This window comes from Squalius cephalus (assembly GCF_949319135.1).
Source record: "Squalius cephalus genome assembly, chromosome: 7".
NCBI classification, from domain to species: domain Eukaryota; kingdom Metazoa; phylum Chordata; class Actinopteri; order Cypriniformes; family Leuciscidae; genus Squalius; species Squalius cephalus.
The window spans coordinates 37,443,465-37,466,218 of NC_137128.1; the positions used below are offsets into that span (position 1 = coordinate 37,443,465).

Consider the following 22,754-nt stretch of genomic DNA (forward strand, 5'->3'; position numbering starts at 1 on the left):
CCATTGCAATGGTTACACTGTGCTGTAGGTATACATTATCCAGTGCTATTTTTTTAATAGTCTCTCTGGCAGCAGTGGTTCACTCACTTTTCACTCATTACAGAAAAATGATTAACTCAAGCCTTGACTTTAAGTTGAGGCTGTTGTTTTATTACTGGGCTTGTTGCTATGGAAACATCACATTACTATACCATGACTATAAAATTTGCCCTAATTTTTTGAAATGCACATCTAGACCAGGAGCTATTTTGACATTGCTAGTGCAGTTGAAAGATCATTTTAACTTTCTTTTTTGTTGATATGGGAATCCAATGTATCATGGGATTCACTTTAATAGACTTTGATTTCGTTTAGATTTTAGCGCTGCACCAAAAATTTGACATGTGAACTGATTATTTCATTACTACTTACTGAACTTATTATTACTTACTAAAATGTGTCATGTCTCATGTAATTACTATATCAGTGTTTCAACAATAAAACAGCTTGTCACATAAAAATATATTTACCTCATGAAAGCTATCAGTGTTCATATCTTGTTAGTAAGCTAAAAACAAACTTTTAATATATATATTTATATAAGCACAATATTACATATTCAGTATAGTTTTACTTACTGTTGTCATGATTTAATGTATTTTTGAATACATCTGTCATGAAAACGTTGAAACCTGAATAAGTTTTTATTACAACCATCATTTAAATGTCTATATTTCAATGACAAATTGGAGTAGAAACATAATTACGTCATTAAAAAGCTGATATAAAAACTGCCTTATGTGCAATTTACATGTTTATATACAGCTCTTTGAGTGTTGCATATTAAATAAATGTAATAAACTTAATTTTTTGTTTCGGTTTTCAGCTTAATGAAAACAAATTCTGGTTTTGGTGTTTCAGTAAATTTAGTTTATGCTTATTTTTGTGCTTTGGAAACACATTTAGGATCACGTCATCTCCTCCACAATGGTGTCACGCACTAAACACCAAAGCTTTTACATGTCCTAACAAGGTTTTATTGAAGTTCTGATAACTGAATATTAAATTCCATTATCAATGCTTTGAATTTTTTTCTAAAATCATGCATTGATGCATTAGTCACCCAATACATGAAAGCTTTTATGCTTCACATTAATTCCCAAAATATTGGTATTGTACCATTTTAAATCTGTGATAGTCCCTTTAACACACACAAGGTCACAGGCTAAAATATGTGTGGCTGTTTCAGCTTTTCAAGCATGTCAGTTTCCATTAATCGTTTTTCAGGGTTGACCGTGAGCAGTGATCGCAAGAGAAAATTGAAAGCGTACAATACAATGATAACATTTTCAAAATGATCAGATGTTTTATGAGCCAAGCGAACCCTAGTCTCAAATATGCAGCGCATACCCGTATGCAAAGGGTGCCAGAGCACTTTGAGACACACAGAGACGCGCAGATGTTTTCAGACAAGCACGCGGCGCGGCGTTAGCCTGTGAGCTCAGGTGTCCAGACGCTGATGCTGCTGTCAGCTGCTCGTCTGCTTCCTCTCACCCTGTGGGCATGATGGGATTCATTCATTCCAGTCTCAACACAAACACCATGCAGAAAATGCAAGCAGCGCCCAGGTGCCTCTGTTTTGTGTTAAAGGAACTGTTGTGATCTGAATCCAGCTGTTCTAAGCTTGATTTAGGTGTTAAATGGGTTACAGATGCAAATATGTGTCTCTGTTTGCACACTGACTCTGCAGCCTAGGGACTTTCCTGTCATATCAACACTTGATATTGCCCTTCATATGGGCTTTCCCTGATTTCACATCCACAAAATTAGTGTAACATTTTAAGTATTTTATAATTTCTTTGAGACTGTTGAATCATGATAAAATGAAATAAAATGAACTGATTTGTCTACAAACACTTAAATTACACACAAGGAAGTTTTATAATAATAACGTTATAATACTAACTTTTTTTTTTTTTTTTTAATATAAACATTTAAATGGTTGGCTGTCATAACTTTTTTTCATGGAAGATTTATTCAAACAAACATCAGATATTAAAGAACTGTAATATGTAATATAGTGCATATATTTATCTAAATGAGTTTGTGTTTCTAACTGACCTTAATTTCAAGATTCAATAAGTTAAAAGGATTAAGCTTGATTTTTGTATTCAGTTACTTTATTATTTAGCTTTATTATATTTATTATTACTGCATACACATATTTTAATACATTTTTGGATTTTTATAAATAGGCAAATATTAGCTATTGATTTTTTTTCCTGCCATACAAAAATAATTAAGGAAATAACCATATTTTAATCTAGCAGAGTACTAAATTAAATGAGCTACATGGACGGATGATGTTAGATTAAAAACCATGCATCATTTTCCAGTGTCGGTCAGTCGATCTAGATTTCTGTACATCCCCTTATGGCAGTGAAAATTGTTCATCTCATTGCAAATGGATTAAGCAAACTTTCATTTTATAAATGTAAATTAATTGCATGCATGATAAAATGTGCAACAATTGTATCTGCTCATTTTAATTAAATTGGACAAGCAACAAAAAACGTCTGTATTACATAAGTAGACAGTACACAATGAATGCAGGATTGATTATTCTAATGCAGCTAGAATTAGTTTAGCAGTATTAAATATTGAAGTACAACACAGTACTACATATAATAAATGAATAGATCTCGTTATCAAAAGAAACCTGCAGCTGAAATTTCTGTTAAATTCATTACTCGTTTTGTATCATGCTTAACACCTCTTAACTATAGTAATATCTGTAGCTGGTCCTCTTGTGGCTTATTACTTGAATATCTCAAATACTGTATCATATTCAAGCTGGGTTTTTTTCCTCCATTAGCACAAATTTTCCCCTGTTTCATGCAGCGCACATCCAGGCAAGTCTAGAGGAACATTGAAGTCATTTCCAGGTCATTTTATAAGCGAGGGAATGGTCTAATGATAACTATTACATTATGACGCAGAACTTGATGCAATAAAACCACATAAAAAAAAAAGGTTTTATAATGCACTGAAATGTGATTTAAGTATTGAAATAAACTGTTTATATTTTAACCGTATAAAGTAATATTTAAACTGTTTTCTATTTTAACATTTTCAAATTGAATTAATTTTTCTGATGGAGAAATTAATTTACTCCAGTCTTCAGTGTCACATGATCCTTCAGAAATCATTTTAATATGCTGATTTGCTGCTCAAGAAACATTTATTATTATTTTCAATGTGGAAAACCGTTGGCCTCCTTAATATTTTAACATTAACCGTGATACCCTACCATTAAAAAGTTTGGGGTAAGTACGATTTTTAAAAAAAGAAAATAAATATTATTTTTTTAAATTGATTCAAGTGACATTAAAAAAAATATGTTTCAAATAAATGGTGAATGTATCATGGTTTCCACAAAAATGTTAAGCAGCAAAAACTATTTTCAACATTGCTAATAATAATAACCATTATTAATATTTGAACACCAGTAAAAATTGATAATAATAGACCAGCAAATCAGCATATTAGAAGGATTTCTGATGTATCATGTGACACTGAAGACTGGAGTAAAGATGCTGAATATTCAGCTTTGCATCACAGGAATAAATTACATTTTAAAATATTTAAAAAAGAAAACAGTTCTTTTAAATTGTAATAATATTTCACAACAATATTACTGTTTTTACAGCATTTTTAATCAAATAAATGCAGCTTTGGTGAGCAAAGCTTATTTCAAAAACATAATAAAATCTTAAAATAAATAAATGATTCCAATATTTTGAACAGTAGTGTACATTCTAAATCGATGATGAAATGGAAAAAAGCCACATTCCATTTTATTAAGTTAAAGACTAAATGCTCTACTATAGGTCTGTAAATGTGTATGTCTGCGGTGAGTTTGACGGAGGCTGAAGGTGAAACTTTAGATTCAGATCTGAAGATGAGCTGCTTTGACTTTGGCGTCGTGTGTAAATGAGCAGCTCTCGGTTTGACTGCCCTGACCTGGTCTCCATCTGTAGCTTATTAGCACACAATTCAGACACATGCAGCCGTATGCAGTGTGTGTGCAGACGCTCTCAGGGCTCATTAATGAGACCGTTTTGGCTCATCTCAGTCATTGGCCAATTAGCGCTGAGTGAAATGTCTGTAAAGAGAGAATATCAAAGCGCCGAGGGGCTCTCGAGCACGTCTCTTTCTCTATCGCACTCCCTCACCTTCTCCGTCATCTATCGTGTCTCTCTCGTTCTCTAACTCTCTCTCTTCTTATTATACTGTTCGCTGTGTGCTCTGTATTTATTGAACTTGTGTGAGGTTTTGAGGGAACTTTGAGCTCCAGGGTAGATATCTGTACCTCTGATAACACGTACGGCTGGTGTTCGCGGAGACAGACAGCGAGAGCTTTTTTTTTGGGGGTGGAAGGGGATTTCAGGCGTTCCAAAAATAGCTCTCATCGGATGGGGGGTGAGATCAGATTGACGTTACCATGGCGACAGCAGGAAGGGAGAGGATGGTGGCATAGAGGTTTTAGAGTTAGATCAGACTGCGGAAAAGAGGAGAGATAAAGGTGTGGGAACATGATTTGTGTTGCGGCGCAGGAATGCTCAAGTTTTCCGCATCACAGCTTCTGTTGAGTGGAACCACCGTGCTCGATATGACAGACACCAGTGACAGAACCAACTCCAAATACCTGGATTACGCACAGTTGCACTTGAGCCTTTAAAGTTGGCATGAAACAGAAGTTGCGATTGCCATTTCTTCTCTATTGTGACATATATCTTAGGGAAACGGACAATCGAATAAGAAAAAATGTAGAGCAGGACTTGATTTTGTCCATCGGTAATTGATTGGATCGTTGTGGTTTGCTATTCCTATATGTTGGCTCCAACCAAAATCACATACTTCCCTACTATATAGGTCACGTGATCATGACAACATGACGAATGTAGTACGTCCAGATTACATTCATACTACACACATTCTTACAAAGTAGGTGCTTGTTCAAAATATTTCGGACGCAGACGTCATCAGATAAGAGAATGAATTAAAACAAAAATGATATGCACAGATGAAACAATTATAATAAACACTGCAATAAATATAGGAGTTGTCCATTTTGATTTCAGGGTGACTTAAACCTATGACTTTTCTTCGGCAAAATAAAAAAAAGATATTTTGAAGAATGCTGGTGACCAAACCGTTTTGGTGACCATTGATTTCCAATGTATGGACAAATAAATATTTTTGTGTGTTCCACAGGTGAAATAAAATCATACAGGTTTAGAATGACATGATAATGAGTAAATAATAACAGAATTTAAATTTTTGGGTGAACTATCCCTTTACTTAGGGATAGTTAGAGTTAGAGTTGATGCTTTTTTTTTCTCTTTTGTATTAAGTATTAAACTCTGGCAAGCTTTACAGAACATGCCCATAAGAATGAAAACGTTGTGAAAAAGTGCTAAAAGTTGTTTCGACATTATTCTTAAATGGACTGGAATAAATTGGGACATTGCAGAGCTTTTTATCTACTGCTTTTCTTTTCAAGAAATTGTCCAATTACACAGTAGCATGATTAAAAACAGCGGCGACTGAATCTAAATTCAGGGGTGGCAATGTTTAATCTAATTGCAGTAGAGGAAAAAAGCTGTATTTTTGGTCCCCTTTTGGGAGATTCATTAAAAGTTTTGGAAAAGGAGGCAAAAAATACCACTTGTTTTTATCTCAGAGTACCTTGTGTTTCAATTATAAAAGACAACATTTTAACATTTCTTTGGATAATTCCCATAATGTCAAATAAAAAAACATCACACAGATCCTCCATAGACTTACTTTATGAAAGAGCAAAAGCATTATTTGTGTATTGCAACGAGTGCTAATTTAGGAAAGGCTCAATTCTGCTGATTTAAATGTGGCAAATTTGAACTGAGCCCACTTCACCAGTATTGGTAGCTGAAAGCGTTAAACACAGGGAAAAGGGATTCATGTCAAAAATTTGAACGAATGAATATTTAGGTAAATATGCTGTCTTATAAGAGGACATACTGTAATTCACAGCATTGTTTTCCTACAGGCATTTAGACAACCATCGTCTGTGGGACCCGAACGATTTTGCTGTTTCCTGTTTCAGGATAATCATGTACTCAATACAGGTAAAGTGAACATATTCTCACTCCCATCTCTTTGTGTTAATCCTGTGTGGCCGTTGAAGCATTTAATGATAATGGAGAGTAAATTAAATTCACTTCTACAGCATGTTTTATGAAGTGTTTGCGTGTGTTTCAGGCCCAGCATTCTCACCACGTGATCCAGCAAGTCTTGTCTCACCTTGACACCCACAGTAAGAACACCCCACGTGTGAGGGCAGGTATCGTTCAGGTGCTGCTGGAGACGGTTGCCATAGCAGCCAAGGGCTCCATCGGTAAGACTGAGTACTGACCATCTAAGGGGCCGTTTACACAACACTGTTTTCAAGTAACGTAAAACTTTTTATGCGTTTTGGCTGTTCATTTACCTGACAATGGCGTTTTGAGGGCCTATAGAGTGCATAGTGTTTCTTTAAAAAGTGACATCGCCAACTACTGGCCTGACAGCATAACACAACGTTTTTAGTCGTTTTCGTGGATCCATGTGAATGGGGATCTTAGGGTAAACGTACCCTAAGATGAGCATTTTGATTGTTATTGCTCGTACTTTGCGTGTGTGGTTTACAAACCATTAACCATAAGAATTCAGCTTTCCATCTTGCGTCGTTTGTGTTACGGACATTGGTAGTAACTCAAATTGTGGGGCTTTTTGAGGAGAGATGAATTAGTATGAGCGATAAGACTTAAAAATACACAAACTGAGGACTTGCATATCATGGAGATTTGCATGTTTTGACTTAGTAAGAATCATCCTAGCATCTTGGATCTTGATGTTTTATTCCAAAAATGTAAAAATCTACTTTTACATTTGTTATATTTACTCTAATATTCAAAGGTTTAGAGTTGGTTACATTTTTAAAAGAAGTCTCTTATGCTCACCAAGGCTATCTTTATTTGATCAAAAATATTGTAATATAACAGTAATATTGTAAAATATTATGATATAACTAAACTATATTTTTAAAATGTAAGTTATTCCTGTGATGCAAAGCTGAATTTTTGTCTTCAGTGTCACATAATTCGTCTAATATGCTGATTTGTTGCTTAAGAAATAAATTTTATTATTCTCAATGTTAAAAAAAAAACAGTTGTGCTGCTTTATATTTTTGTGGAAACCATGATACAATTTTCTCAATGAAATTTCATAAAAACAGCATTTTGTTTGAATACTTTTTTAGTATTAAAAATGTCTTTGCTGAATAAATAGTATTCATTAAAAAAAACTTACTAACGGCAAACTTTTCAATGTAAAACTCTACCTGTCGTTGATTTACTCTGATTATTATCATTATTCAGATGATTATTTTGTGATTCTGTTTGTTCTTTTTCTTATGTGTCAGTCACTACAACTACAAACAGATGCCAAAAAATACCAAACGACCACTCACATTTCCTCTTTTCCTCTCTTAATCTCTCCTGGTGCTCATTCCTCATTGTCTTTTGTCTATTCCATCTCTCCTTCCTGAAATCTGTTTTCTCTCACAGGTCATATTGCTCCTAATCAACACAATGCTTACACGTTTCTCAGTCCCGTCTCTTCACCATCCAATATGTGGTTGGGTATGTTAACAAGCACAGCTCTCACCCAATCAAAACCTTCAGGCAGTCACTAAATTGGGCGCGTAAATGGTGAACTAGTGAACTGTTTAGGGTCCCGTCATGTGGTATTGATGGTGAATTGATTATTTAAAGGGATAGTTCAAACCTGTAAGACTTTCGTTCATCTTCAGAACACAAATGAAGATCTTTGAAATAAAATCTGAGAGCTTTCCATTGATAGCTACGCAACTACCACTTTGAAGCTTCCTTGTAAAACTAATCCATAGTCCAAATTTTCTGAAGAGACTCGATCACTTTAAATGATGAACCGATTGAATTTAGGCTTTTATTCACATATAAACATTGATCAGCGAACATAAATCAGAAGCTGCTTGATACTCAAGAACAAACCTCTTGCAGAAACTCAAACATGCTGCGTAACAAGAATGAACCTCATTGGTTCTCACACGTCAAGCGATCATGCTTTAGCTTCCGTTTACCACAACTGATGTGTGCGTTGATGAATGTTTAGATGTGAATAAAAGCCTAAATTCAATCTGTTCATCATATAAAGCTATAGAGTCTGTTCAGACAATTTGGACCAAACCGCTCAATTCATTTAGATTAGGTTTACGATCTCTTGAAGCATCAAAGTTTCAGTTGCGTAGCTGTCAATGGAGGGACAGAAATCTCTAAGATTTCATCAAAAAGATCTTCATTTGTGTTCCAAAGATGAACGAAAGTCTTTCAGGTTTGGAACGTCATGGAGGTGAGTAATTATTGACAGAATTTTTATTTTTGGGTTTTCCCTTTAAGGATGTGTATTTGATGAGTGGCTGAAGGTTTTCTGGGTTTGCTGTGTAGAGTAACTGCAGCTCCCCCTAGCAGTGCTCTGTAGTTTCTGTGTCTAGTCTGAGTCACATGCCGTGATGTTTTTTTGTTTTTTTATATCATGTAGTGCTTAAGTTGGCACAGACATCTGTGACATTTTGAGTGTGACATCCTCTGTGCTTGCTTTGAAGCAAAATCAGCATAATTCTGCATAATTACTTTTGTGCTGTGTGTGTATTCTCAGGTCCAACGGTCCTGGAGGTGTTTAACACCCTGCTGAAGCATCTGCGTATGAGTGTGGATTTTGAGCTGGGCGACGGTTCCCGCAGGAACTCCGCGAGCAGCCTTTCCTCCACCCGCACCAAAGAGAGCGAGGAGCGGATCGTCCAGAACGCCATCATCCAAACAATCGGTGACCACTTCGTGTGCTCATTAAGATCTGACCTTTTGTGATGCCAAAACACTGAACAAATTCAATAAAATGGATTCATGTGTGTGTCTAGGTTTCTTTGGAGGAAATCTTCCTGATTATCAGAGAGCAGAAGTGATGATGTTCATTATGGGGAAAGTGCCTGTTTACGGCACGCCGTGCCACACGCTGGACACCGTCAAGATCGGGTAGGACAGTGTGATTCTACATTTGTCATTATCGGCAGTTGTAGTGTTTGGAGAAAGTGTCTTAAATCCATGATAATTGCAGATTGCTAAACTGACACATGCACATTTGCAACATGCAAAGTTTGTCTTCAGTGAGTATAAAAAGGCAGGATAAAGTTTTCAGATCTGTTACAGATCTGAAGAACTTCAAGCACTGTTTATTTCATTTTTGTCCTTGTTTAGTTGCTTTTATTTGTATTATTCCTTTTTTGTTCTTTATTGTACAGCATTACAGTTTACTTGTCTTGAATGACTTCAAGTAATGTCAAAGGCTTTAGATAGATGCACTCATATTACTATAAATGGGAGAAAGTGCAAAGCCCAATATGGCAGAATAAGTCCCGCCTTCTTAATAAAAACTGGTAAAGTCATTGCGTCACTGCAGCTGCCATTTGAAGTTTTTTTTGTCATGATTTGAGCATTTAGAAACTAAATTTATGAGACCGTTGTTGTAAGATTTCATTGGTGTTTAAAATTTTGGAATTTATTCTTAAGCTTGGTGAACAGCTTAAAAGGGACTTTGGTAATGTTAAAAAAATGTAGAAATGGTTTTGAAGGGTATATGCCATAGTTTATTTATCTAATTTAATAATATCTGTTAATATTGTTTGATAAGATTTTTTTGTTGTTGTTGTTTTAATGAGTATGTTCAATGGTGCTGTGGTCTTGAAATTGATATTGAGTTTCATCGAATTTCAATTTTATTGATGTTGCTACCAACCACTGAAATGTCAACATGGACAAAAGAAATGTTTCTTAAGCACCAGATCAGCATATTAGAATGATTTCTGAAGGATCATATTACATTGAAGACTGTAATAAATTTCAGCTTTTAGTTTTACATTTTTAAAGTATATTAAATGTTAATAATTCCAAATAATTCCAAAAAACATCTTACCGACCCCAAAATTATGAGTTGTAGAATATGAAATAGGCAGTTGTGGAAGTTTTTTGACATACTACAACATCACCAAATTTTATTTTGATACCATCTAAGAAAATTATTTCAAACCAATACTCTGGTATGCATGTCATTTTTTTTTAAATGAAAAACATGCACAGATGCTAATTTCAGCATTCCACTGGATATAGCTTTCCATCCGGGCACTGGACACCTTTTTTCCAGTGTACTGTGATTTGAGACAGACTAATCCCAGTCTAGTATGCATTGTGTATGTAAAAAAATCAAAGTGAAGCATTCATGTTGAAGATTTTGAATTCTCTCCTCTTCCTTTCTCAGGCATCAGGGCACTAAGAGAATCCAGATGATGCTGTTAAGTTCTCTCATTATGGTAAATCTCTAATCGTGTGTGTGTGTGTGTGTGTGTGTGTGTGTGTGTGTGTGTGTGTGTGTGTGTGTGTGTGTGTGTGTGTGTGTGTGGTTCTTGTAAATCCTACATTATGGGGACAAAATGTCTTCACAAGTATAGTAATACCAGAAATCTTTGACATTGTGGGGACATTTTTTGGTCCCCATGAGTAAAGCGCTTGTAAATCATATTAAATTATGTTTCGAAAATGCAGGAAGTTGTGTTTAGGGTTCGAGGATAGATTATACCGTTTGTACAGTATAAAAATAATGGAAATCATGGAGTCTATGAAAAAGTCCCCTTAAAACATGGAATCTCAACATGTGTGTACTGTAAGGCGGTAACGATATAGGGAAACTAAAATTGCAGTTGCTTTATCGTTGCTCTGTGAAATCCAGTCATTTTAATAGGAATCCATGCTATTATGAATTTTGCATTAGAATGAAAGATTTCCCCAAAATTTTATTTCGCTAATGTTAGCAAATCCTCAGGCTTGTATCAGGCATGACATCAGAATGAAGATATTAGACTTACATTCTGTCTCTGAGTTTATTAGTAAAAAAAACATCCACACTCTCCTTAAGGGAGTTTCTGAAGGTTCCTAGACAGCAGACTGCACAGATCATAACATCAGATTACAGCTGCCTCTGGTGCTTTGTGTCCTTTTTCTTCTTTTTTTGTAATGTCCAATTTTGTCTTTAGTCTGGTTTATGGCTGGCTTTAGACAGGGCAACTTTTCAGGCACCGTTGCCCGGCAACAGGCAGTAAAATGGGCCGCAGGTTGAGGCGTACCATTGTTATTTTGGATGTCAACAGCTTTTGCTCTCCATCTCCCACTGCTGGCCATTTCCAGAAGTGTGACAATTTGTTACTAGTTACTGGTGTGTATAGGTTCTAGTTCTGGTGGTGCTGGTCATATCTGATGGATTCTTTGTTTGTGTAGGTTACGTCGGGGTTTAAGTGTAAAACGATCTGTGCTGGCCTGCCTGCAGCATTTCTGGAGCCGTTGTGCTCCATCTCTCTGATGGAAGACGGCGAACTCCGGCAACTCGTCTTGGAGATTCTGCACAACATCATCGATCGCCATGACAACAGAGCCAAGCTCAGGGGGATCCGGTATGGATGCTCAACTAACACCCTTAAGTGAATGTGTGAAAACTAGGGGTGTCAAAAGTTAATGTGTTAACGCCTGTGATTAAATTAAATAATTTAACACCTTAATAATTTAAAGGTGCTGTAAGCGATTTCTGAGAAGCACTTGATATTTGAAATCAGCCCAAACAAACATACCCCTCCGCCCCCAAAATGCACACACACGCAATACTAGAGTGGCTGTCTCTCTATCATAGCTGTGACGAATCAAAATAATGCTTTAGTGACACTCAAAACTGTACTGTTACTATAGCTAACATTACAACAACAGCATATCTTGGTCCTGTGAAACAGCAAACCAGTTTTACTCACGCATGGAGCAGAAACGCTGGAAAGCTTTTCTAATTAAAGCGGGTCTTAAAGCTCTTGCCTCATAATAATAACCCTTCTTTTTCCAGTGATATTCCTCTGAGCTTTTCTCTTTTGTAATGTCTCTCAGCCTTCTCTCTTTCTACAGTCTATCTTCCAATCTCCCTCTTGCTCGCTCTCCCCTCCCCATCACGAGTGGACACGCCCCTTACTGCTGATTGGCTATAAGTGTGTTGTGGCGCTCAGTCCGATCCACTTTCAACAGCGTTTCTCAAAAATCACTTACTGCACCTAAGATGCTATAAATGGATTTGTTCAATTTGACATAACCGTTTTATTCTTTTAAGTGTGATTTGTAAAGACTGATTGAAACTGAGCAGAACTGCAGTGCATCTTTACTTACACAATTCTTAGCAACCCTTTAGGAGTATTTTTCAATCTAAATGGGTTATTTTATTATAGAATAGATATCTTTTTACGGTTTATTATTGAATTATTGTAGATGTAAATAGATTTCATTTGCAGTTCTTGTGTTTTGGTGCATTTTGTGAAATCTAGAACCTGTTTGCTTGATTTTTATTTTTTGTTTAAATTTATTTGTTTTAGTAAGTTTAAGTTAAGTATAGAAAGTTTTTTACGTTTTAAGTTTTTCATCTAATATATATATTTTTAATTTCAATTAACGAAAACAATTTTTAATAGTTTTGGTTTGTTAACAATAACAACACTGGTGCCAGAAGTTGTGGGTAAGAGTGATGAACTCTTATTGAATCAATTAATTTTTAATTTGTGTCGTGTGTGTTTGTGTGTGTACGCAGGATTATTCCTAATGTAGCTGCTCTGAAGTTCAAAAGAGAAAAAATCTCCAAACAGGATGTGGTTTTCATGAAAAAGGTACAAGATACAAACGCACACAGACATCACAACCACACACACGTAGAACCTCAGCTCTTAAACTGTTGCTCTTTCTCCCTCCAGCATGGGCAGCAGTTATACAGACACATCTATCTGGGCTGTAAGGAGGAAGATAACGTTCAGAAGAACTTTGAGCTGCTCTTCACAGCTCTGGCTCTGATCACTATTGAACTGGCCAATGAAGAGGTGGCGATGGACCTCATCCGCCTGTCCATCGCACTACAGGTATTCTCACCTACGATTACATTTATTGATTTAGCAGATGCTTGAATCCGAAGCGATTTACCAGAAGCAATTAATCTTATTTGTCATGCTAATCTCTGTATTTTGATTGGCTGAAGGACATGGCCCTGGTCAATGAGGAGAATATGCCCATGTTTATTCGCTGTGGCATCATGGCGTTGGTAGCCGCATACCTCAACTTCCTCAGTCAGATGATTGCAATTCCCCTTTTTTGCCAACACGTCAGCAAGGTAAATGCATATGCACTTATGGCACACACACACATACACCCTACATACAAATTCCTGTAACTCCTTTTCTTCCTGTCAGGTGATTGAGATGAGAAATCTGGATGCTCCGTACCTTCTGCCTGAACACGTTTTTAGAGAGAAGTGTGTGTGAGTATTTCTGTGTGAATGTGTTTTTCCTAAGAACTATATCAGTAATCTATGAAGCTTTTTTTTTTTAAGATAATTGCGACTTTTTATCTCACAATTCTGACTTTTTTTCTAACAATTGTGAGTTTATATCTGGCAGTTCTGACTTTTTTTCTCAGTATTGTGAGATATAAACTCGCAATTACGAGTTATAACATCCAATTCTGAGGGAAAAAAGACTTTTTCTCAGAACTGCGAGTTTATAGCTCACGATTCTTATTTTATAACTCCGAATTCTGACTTTATAACATGTAATTGCGAATTTATATCATGCAATATTTGCATGAAGCAAACTTGAAATTGTGAGGAAAAAAAGTCAGAATCTTGAATTAAAGTCACAGTTACCTTTTTTATTCCGTGGCGGAAACAAGCTTCTATAGTACTCAGCCTATATGAGAGATTTTTTTAAAATGTGTCAGTATCAGTTGATACTGGATAATTAATTCTGAAGCTCAATTCCTCTATTTTTTACATATAAAATACCTTTGCCGTCATCTAACACTCTTAAGTTAATCTTTAAAAATACTAATAATTTAAGAACACCGTTAAATGTAATCTTTAGCTGATCTCAAAATAAATATCCATTTTTCAAGCTGTTCATTATAATGTTGTGATTCCTAAATTCACATATAACGTTTAAAATGATAGATTTTAGTTGTTATAATAAATAATAATACTGGCATAACTGATTCCAGACGTCTTTGCTTGTGTGTATCTGTATGTTTGTGTGTGTGGATCAGGTTCCCGGACTCTTTGGAGCGGGACGACATTACTTTGTATTTTCAAACAGCTGATCTGGCGGAAGCTCTGACTCTACCTGGATATAACGTAGAGAGACTGGGTATACCGTACATACCCCAGGTTACAGGTAAACACATACTATTCTGTACTATACAAAATGGAGACGTTATCTGATTTAATATCTAATAATAAATCTTCAGTGAGCTCCTCTTTATTTATATTGTGCTTTATACAATACCGATTGTTTCAAAGCAGCTTTACAGTGATAAACAGGAATATAATGATCAATTCTGCTGTAAAGCAGCTCTAAAAGAGACAATCGTGTATTTATTCAGAGTTGAAGTCAGTTCAGAGTTGATTCAGCTCAGTTCAATAACTGTGTGAAGTTCATCAGTTGTAATATTATTATTAAGAAGCAAAATTAAATGCTAATTAACCCTATATTAACAAATGTTTTCTTTCATAATCGTTTATCAAGGATTTGATAAAAGATTAAATTCAAGTTCTGTTCGGTTTATTTCTAAAGCGCATTTAAAAACAGCCACAGGCCGACCAAAGTGCTGGACAATAAAAGCATAAGGGTGCACAATAAATGAGCATCATCAAATTAGGATCACCATAAGAACCAGATAGATCTACACATTAAAAGCCAAGGGAAAAGATGAGTTTTTAAGACAGGATTTGAACTCAGATAGAGTGGAAGCCGTTCTAATGTGATTTGGTTAGTTATTCCAAAGAGAGGGACCCGCCACTAATATAGTATTTCCCTCAAATCAAATCGCCGTGGGTGAAATTGTCTCGTCCTTTTTTTGTTTTTTTTCACACCGGAAATGTCACATCATGAAAATAATATGGTTGTGAATCCAATTTCATACTAGTTGCATCCCAAATGACACACTATCCACTATGCACTTATACTCTATGTACTTATGCACTATGCAGTTACCTAAAGCTGGAATACACTACGTGACTTTTGCCCAGATTTGCAGTTTTTTGGCTAGATGCTGAAAGTCAGAGCCAGTCTGCAGATAGAAAATCTGCAGTGTATTATGGGCACAGACTCCTCTTTTAGCTTCAGACTTTCGCTGCATCCGAATATGCCTACCTCCATACTATATAGTAGGTTTAAAACCGATTAGATTTTTGAGCCAAGTAGTATGTCCGAATTCATAGTATTTATAAAACAGTTGGCAAAAGGTACCCGGATGACCTAATACTTCTGTCGAGGTTCTGAAGTGCGCATTAGATGGACGCTTTACTATCCCATGAGGCCACGGTAGAGGATTTTTGAATGGACGTGAAGCAACCCATCATATGTCACATGATAATGACATGGTGGATGTAGCACTTCCAAATTTCATTCATACTACACACATTCGTACGTGTTTAAGTTATGATATAAGTTTCAAACCTACTATACAGTATGCAGTTTCAGACCCAGCACATGATTCTGTCCAGTCGGGGAATAATAAAACAGGTTTGATATTTTTATCCGATTTTAGAACACATATTGTTTTCATTTGTCACGTGTCTCTTAGAGGAAGAGGTGCGTTTCTGCATGAGTTTGTTGTGTTTGGAACGACCTGAAAGTTTGGTAGTGTGTGATCCTCAGTTGGTTAGTGTATGATGCCCAGTTTTTCCTCTGTTACCATTTACAAAGTGAGCAAGTATATGATGCCTAGTGTTTTAAAATCTGTTCAGAAGTTGTGTAGTGTTTTACAGCCAGGAATCTGGTGCTAAAATCAATCACCAAGTCCCTTGCAACAGCAATGCTCACAATTAAACCTCTGAAATAATAGTTTTACTGCTAATACTAACTCCTGAAGATCTTTCCTTTTCACATGTGAATTCACCTGCTTCTTCCACTTTTGCCTTTTCTCTGCCCGTGTGTGTTTGCACTGCAGTCCTGTACACGGTAGGAAAGATTCTGCACAGATGCAAACAGGCATCCAGAGGTACTATCATTGAGTTAGTGAGGTCACCTGTCAGTGTGTGGATAGTAAGAATATGTAGTTAGTTTCTCCCTAGTTCAACCGTAAGTTTACCACAGCTGCAGATGTAGACCTCCCGTCCTCCGTAGCATCCGGAACAGATTTCCTGTAGCTCTTGAATGTGGTGTTGAATAACTCAACAGCGGGGTGAAGTATAAGTGCGATGTGTCATGTGATAAATCAGTCCTGTTTAACTGATTTGGTGTTTTGTATGCTGCTGTCGTCTGGACTGTGTTACTGGTAGGTTAAAGAGAGACACACACCAGTTCGAGCTCACAGTTTAGAAGCTTGGGTCTCGGGGAGAGTGCTGATGAAGCATCATTTGACATTTTATTGACCTTTTTGGACCTCACTTTCTTCCAATCGCAGTAGACCTGCTGCACTCGAGAAACCCTTTGAGTTGAGGGTTTATTTGACCCATTAATATATGGTCAAAGATTCCTCTTTTTTTCACATTTGAAGTGCTGATTTGTGTGGAAAAATAGACTAAAAGTATGTGCTAACAAATATTTAGTATTAATATTACAATGAATGAATTGTTATTCATTTAAATTAAATACATTATATTTAAGATTTGTATAATATATAATAATAATATAATAATGTAAAAAAATTATATATATATATATATATATATACAGTGCAATGCATACCGGTAAGTGAATACACCCATGCTAAAGTTGACTAAAAAGAGGAATAAAAAATCATATTTTGGAAATTGAACTTAATGCCTTAATTTAAAAAATTAGGAAAAATCCAACCTTTAAGGACACCAATTTTCTTTGTGAATGAATAATGTATCGTAAATAAATAAATGTTCTTCCTTAAAATACAGGGTGCATAAGTGAGTACACCCCTATGTTAAATTCCCATAGAGGCAGGCAGATTTTTATTTTTAAGTATTTTTTTTATATATATTTTTTAGGATACTATGCATCCTGATAAAGTTCCCTTGGCCTTTGGAATTAAAATAGCCCCACATCATCACATAGCCTTCACCATACCTAGAGATTGGCATGGTTTTATTTCAGTTAGCCTAAAAGCTAAAAGCTTATGGAAAGTACCCCATGCCAATCTCTAGGTATGGTGAAGGCTATGTGATGATGGGGGGCTATTTTAATTCCAAAGGCCAAGGGAACTTTATCAGGATGCATAGTATCCTAAAAATTTAAAAAAAAAATACTTACAAATAAAAATCTGCCTGCCTCTATGGGAATTTAACATAGGGGTGTACTCACTTATGCACCATGTATTTTAAGGAAGAACATTTATTTATTTACGATACATTATTCATTCACAAAGAAAATTGGTGTCCTTAAAGGTTGGATTTTTCCTAATTTTTTTAATTAAGGCATTAAGTTCAATTTCCAAAATATGATTTTTTATTCCTCTTTTTAGTCAACTTTAGCATGGGTGTATTCACTTATGCATTGCACTGTATATATATATACATATATACATATATATATATATATTAGAGCTGTCTAATCGATTATTCGTGATTTAATTCGTGACACACACACACACACACACACACACACACACACACACACACACACACACATTGTATATTATATATATATATATATATATATATATATGTTCGTCCTTAAAAAAGAAACATGCAAGGAATCTTTTGATGGAATGTGAGTGTATATAGTTTTCTGAAATGAGATTGTTATGGAGTTAGTGTATTTCTGATGTGACATCTGCACTCTCGCCCTGAAACTCTTACTTTTACTCATAAATTATTCTTTTGAAACTTATGTTGCTGTGATTTCTGTCTTTGTTTGAGTGATTTGCATTTTCTTGTGTTTAATAATGCTTTCATGCTGCTTTGCCTGAACATTACATTCATTAAACATGAGCAGGCAGTGAGAAAGTGAGGGAAATTCACCTCCCCTTATGAATAAGAGGCTAATTAAACCCATATATCATAGATGCGGATACTGGGTTTAGTTTAGCACAAATCAAGGCCGAATCCGTGCATGATCAGAAATATTTGAGTCCTCAAAGCTTCGACTATTAATACATCACTGATTTCTGACCCACAGATGAAGACCGGCTGCCCCGTAGGAAGAGTTTTGTCGACACTATTTCTCTCCAAGTTGACATCATTTCCAACAGCTTACCTGATCAGGTACACCGGACAAAAACATACATGAACACAATTTAAACACGCTTGAATCATTTTCAAGAATTAGACTAAAGAACATATTTTTGTGTTTATCCTATAGTCTCAGCTTGCAGAGGAAATCACATTTGAGACCCTAAAGAAGGCCATCGGTACGTGTGAATCAGTATCTTCTCAGTGTTGGTGTGTGTGTGTTTATATGTGTGTTAGTCTCTGATGTCGTGCCATCTCTCTCAGATACCACTGGTCTGGAGGAACAAGAAAGGGAGAGGAGACGGCAGGTGATGGAAAAGTTCCAGAAAGCTCCGTTTGAGGAGATTGCAGCCCATTGCGAGTCCAAGGTACAGCTTGTGTCTGATCTACCGATCTGTCTTTCAGCCTCTTTACTTTTAAAACAAAACTAGGGAAGCACCAATATGGACATTTTGGCTGATATTATAACTGATAATTATTTATTGTTTGGGAGCAATAACAATATTTTTTGGACAGTAATATATATATATATATATATATATATATATATATAGTTCAGATGCAAAAGCCTCTAAGTGCTAGCCTCTAGTTATCTTCTAGAATGATCATTTTTATCAAGCTTGTATATTTAAGTTCAGTAATTTCACATAAATGGCAATGAAAATTGCCTATTAATTGTCATTTAAGTGAAATTACTGAACTTAAATATACGAGCTTGATAAAAATGACCATTCTAGAAGAAATTTTCAGATGGCACTTAGAGGCTTTTGCATCTGAACTCTTCATATACACACAGTGGGTTTAGAAAAGAATCACCCCCCTTTAAAATAATCACATTTTGTTGCTTTGCAGCCTGAATGAAGACAGACACAGTTTTCGTTTCATTCACCTATATTTACTCAGTGCAACTTATAACATCCAAGTGAAAGATATAATACCAACATGTCAGAAATAAAAAAATAAATAAAAAAACAATCACTGAGTTGGAAAAAGGATCACCCCCTTGTTTCAGTATTTTGTTGAACCACCTTTTGCTTTAATTACCGCATTAGTCTGTTGGGATATGTCTCTACTAACTTTGCACATCTAGACGTTGCAATATTTGACCACTCTTCTTTGCAGAACTGCTCAAGTTCAGTTAAATTTGATGGTGACCATTTGTGGACTGCTGTCTTCAAGTCATTCCACAGATATTCAATGGGGTTTAAGTCTGGGCTCTGACTAGGCCATGCAAGGACATTCATCTTTTTCTCCTTCAACCACTTTGTGGTCAGTTTTGCTGTGTGCTTTGGGTCATTGTCATGTTGGAAGGTAAATCTTCTTCCCATTGACAACTTTCTGGCAGAGAGCAGCAGATTTTCCTCAAGAATTTGACAGTATTTTGCCCCATCCATTTTTCCTTCTATCCTGACAAGTGCTCCAGTCCCTGCTGCAGAGAAACAACCCCATAACATGATATTACCACCTCCATGCTTTACTGTAGGAATGGTGTTATTTGGATGGTGAGCTCTATTGGATTTTCGCCAGACATATCGTTTGGCGTTGAGGCCAAATAATTCAATTTTAGTCTCGTCTGACCATAACACCTTTTTCCACGTGGCCTTAGAATCTTCAAGGTGCGTTTTGGCAAAGCTCAGTCATGACTCATGTGGCCTTTCTTGAGGAGTGGCCTCTCTGAACAGTTTCCTCCTGGCTCTTTCATCCAGTTTGGAGCGACCTCCTGATCCAGGGAGGGTCTGTGTTGTACTACCAACTACCAAATACCTTCCACTTCTTAATAATAGACTTCACTGTGCTTCTAGGCACTGATAAAGCCTTTGAATTTTTTTTTTGTATCCATCTCCTGACTTGTGCCTGTCCACAACTTTATCCCGGAGATCTTTTGACAATGCCTTGCCACCCATAGTTGATTGTTTTCTTCAGTTGCACTACCAAGGACTGAAATGCTTCAGGAAAAGCTTGTTTCATGCTGAGCTAATCAAAATGACCACAGCTGATCACAGTTGAAAGTCAATTGGCTTTGTGTGCTATTGAGAAGGTGATTAACTACACCTGGTTGGGTTTACAAGTCATTTTTAGGAGGGGGGTGATTCTTTTTCCAGCTCAGTGATTCTGTTTTTTAATGATTTCTGTTTTAATTTTTTTCTTCTGACAAGTTGGTATTATATATTTCACTTGGATGTTATAAGTTGTAAATACAGCTGAATAAAAAAAAATGTTTTTGTCTGTTTTCATTTCAGGCTGCAAAGCAACAAAATGTGATTATTTTAAAGGAGGGTGATTCTTTTCTATACCCACTATATATATATATATATGACACAGCTGTTCTTTTTAAGAGTCAACTTATTTTCATTAGTCATCAAGCTCGGTAAACACTGTCTGTCACACACATGTTTGCTCACTAAAAACCCCCACAGTCATCATGTGTTCAGACCATTTCCAGTTTGATTTTGACGTGGCATAAAGGGGTGATAGTGGCTGAGCTGTTTACTCTTTAATTAGTCTTCCCATTAATTTAGCATTTTGTTCATTCAGACTGATTTGCAAACGTGCAGCACGCATAAAAACAGGAGACTGGATTTATCACGTGAACCAATCATAATCATAGTCCAGTAGAGGCACTGCCTTCTCTCACATGACTTTCCCTCATTCATTCACAATTACCCCCCCCCCCCCCCATGCTTTAGGGGGTCTGTTAAAACTCAATGGGCTCAGGGGAGGCAAGAGAGATGTGACTGTCCCGCTGTAACTTTACCTTGCGGGTGTCGCTGTTGGACAGTGTTACTTTAGCAAAACGAGTGATTTATACACTTTTTGAGTTATATTTTTGTATTATGGATTATTTTCTCATCCTATTTTTTGCCTCCTCGGAGGAAATGCCCCTGAAGCCATTTTGTTCATACAGTACAAGTGAAATCGTGGCAACATGCAAAAAATATGGGGCCATTTCTGTAAGATTGTGCATAGAAACACACTCATTGTGTTGTGGTAATTAGGAACCCATGATGCAGTATTTGAACATTCCTCTGTGTGTTTTCAGGCCAACATGCTGCATGATCGCTTGGCTCAGATATTTGAACTCACCATTCGGTAAGTTGACTTTTGAGAGTTTTCATAGGTGGAAAATGAAAGTGTTAGTATGTTTATCAAATATTTTTCAGTGTGAACTGATATTTGATTGGTCGTTCTGTCTGTTCATCTCTAATCAGCCCTCCCCCGAGCCCCTCGGGCACCGTGACCGTGACATCAGGCCATGCCCAGTACCAGTCTGTGCCAGTCTATGAAATGAAGTTCCCTGACCTCTGCGTGTACTGAACCACGACTTTTCACCTTGTCTATATCACACAGACTCAACTTTGACATGTGACCACTGACCTTTACCACACTTTAAAAGGCCACATGCTTGGTCCTGTGACCTTTAACTCACCTGAGCCACTCATCTTTATTAGACACCTTTCACTATAAACATTTCATACATTAATGTCCAGCAGAGGGAATGGGTGCGAACTGGACAGGCACTTCACACCTCCATTCTGCACCAATCAGCACGCAAAGCTTTACAACCAGCTATCCAATCATACACCAGCTCTGTAGAATCGTATGTGTGTGATTTTCAGTTTGATTCTTGTACGAAAAGGCAGCTCCAAGAATCAAAACTAACTGAGTCTTTTAAACACATGAATCAATACATAAAGAAGCTGACGAATCAAGAGTCATTTAGAAAATGACTCACTTTGGCCGCATTTAGGGAACTTAACTGCTAGCATTAACTTAAGTGCTAGTTTATTTTCATTTACTAATTTCTTTAGCACATTAATCCATCATCAGCAGAGAGATTTGAACATAATTGATTTCTGCTCACTCAAATCTCTCCTATATAAATGACTATAGTGTACAGTAGCGCACAGGTATAGTATAGCCTATTTTTGACATATATACTTTTAGATGAAAGATTGCTGATAGTGTCATTTGTGTATTGTTTGCATGGCTTAGCCAACATTTCACTGCAAACGTCTGAGTTTAGGCCTTTATTAATCTACAATTAGCCTTTAACTTAAGTGTTGTGGATGTTAATAGGGCTTTTGTTCACCCAGGGTTCTTAGTGATCACTATGCTCTCCATTTTGCCTTCACTGCATAGAGAAACCAAAACATTTGCTTTTCATCACCAAAGAGCTCCACCCACACCCTTCCTTTATGGCCGCATACGGCCGGCATTCAAATCTCTTTGAGGGTGGAAATACCGCAGTGTTCTTGAACTCAAACATAAAACAGCTTTTAAAAAAACTGGGAGTCGAAAAATGATGGATATCAGTGATGAAATGATCTGCATAAATCAACCAGCTGTTTTTATATCGAGCTACAAGGGCATTGAAATGCTTTTTTCTTTATTCATCTACC

General features: G+C 36.3%; 1 protein-coding gene across 2 annotated transcripts in view; it reads left to right on the forward strand.

Moving 5' to 3' along the window:
- Nucleotides 1–22,397, forward strand: part of efr3a (EFR3 homolog A) — a 44,559-nt gene extending 22,162 nt beyond the window's left edge. The window contains exons 8-23 of one of the 2 annotated variants that reach the window (XM_079875346.1): nt 6,071–6,149; nt 6,283–6,418; nt 8,758–8,925; nt 9,017–9,131; nt 10,411–10,462; nt 11,424–11,596; nt 12,760–12,835; nt 12,920–13,081; nt 13,198–13,329; nt 13,409–13,476; nt 14,256–14,383; nt 18,302–18,387; nt 18,485–18,533; nt 18,619–18,722; nt 21,395–21,444; nt 21,564–22,397. In XM_079875346.1, the coding sequence (XP_079731472.1) occupies nt 6,071–6,149; nt 6,283–6,418; nt 8,758–8,925; nt 9,017–9,131; nt 10,411–10,462; nt 11,424–11,596; nt 12,760–12,835; nt 12,920–13,081; nt 13,198–13,329; nt 13,409–13,476; nt 14,256–14,383; nt 18,302–18,387; nt 18,485–18,533; nt 18,619–18,722; nt 21,395–21,444; nt 21,564–21,669 (1,684 nt within the window). In that variant the 3' untranslated portion in view covers nt 21,670–22,397. The remainder of the gene's footprint in view (nt 1–6,070; nt 6,150–6,282; nt 6,419–8,757; nt 8,926–9,016; nt 9,132–10,410; nt 10,463–11,423; nt 11,597–12,759; nt 12,836–12,919; nt 13,082–13,197; nt 13,330–13,408; nt 13,477–14,255; nt 14,384–18,301; nt 18,388–18,484; nt 18,534–18,618; nt 18,723–21,394; nt 21,445–21,563) is intronic. The other variant, XM_079875347.1, reaches the window with a different exon arrangement.
- Nucleotides 22,398–22,754: the final 357 nt, after the last annotated feature.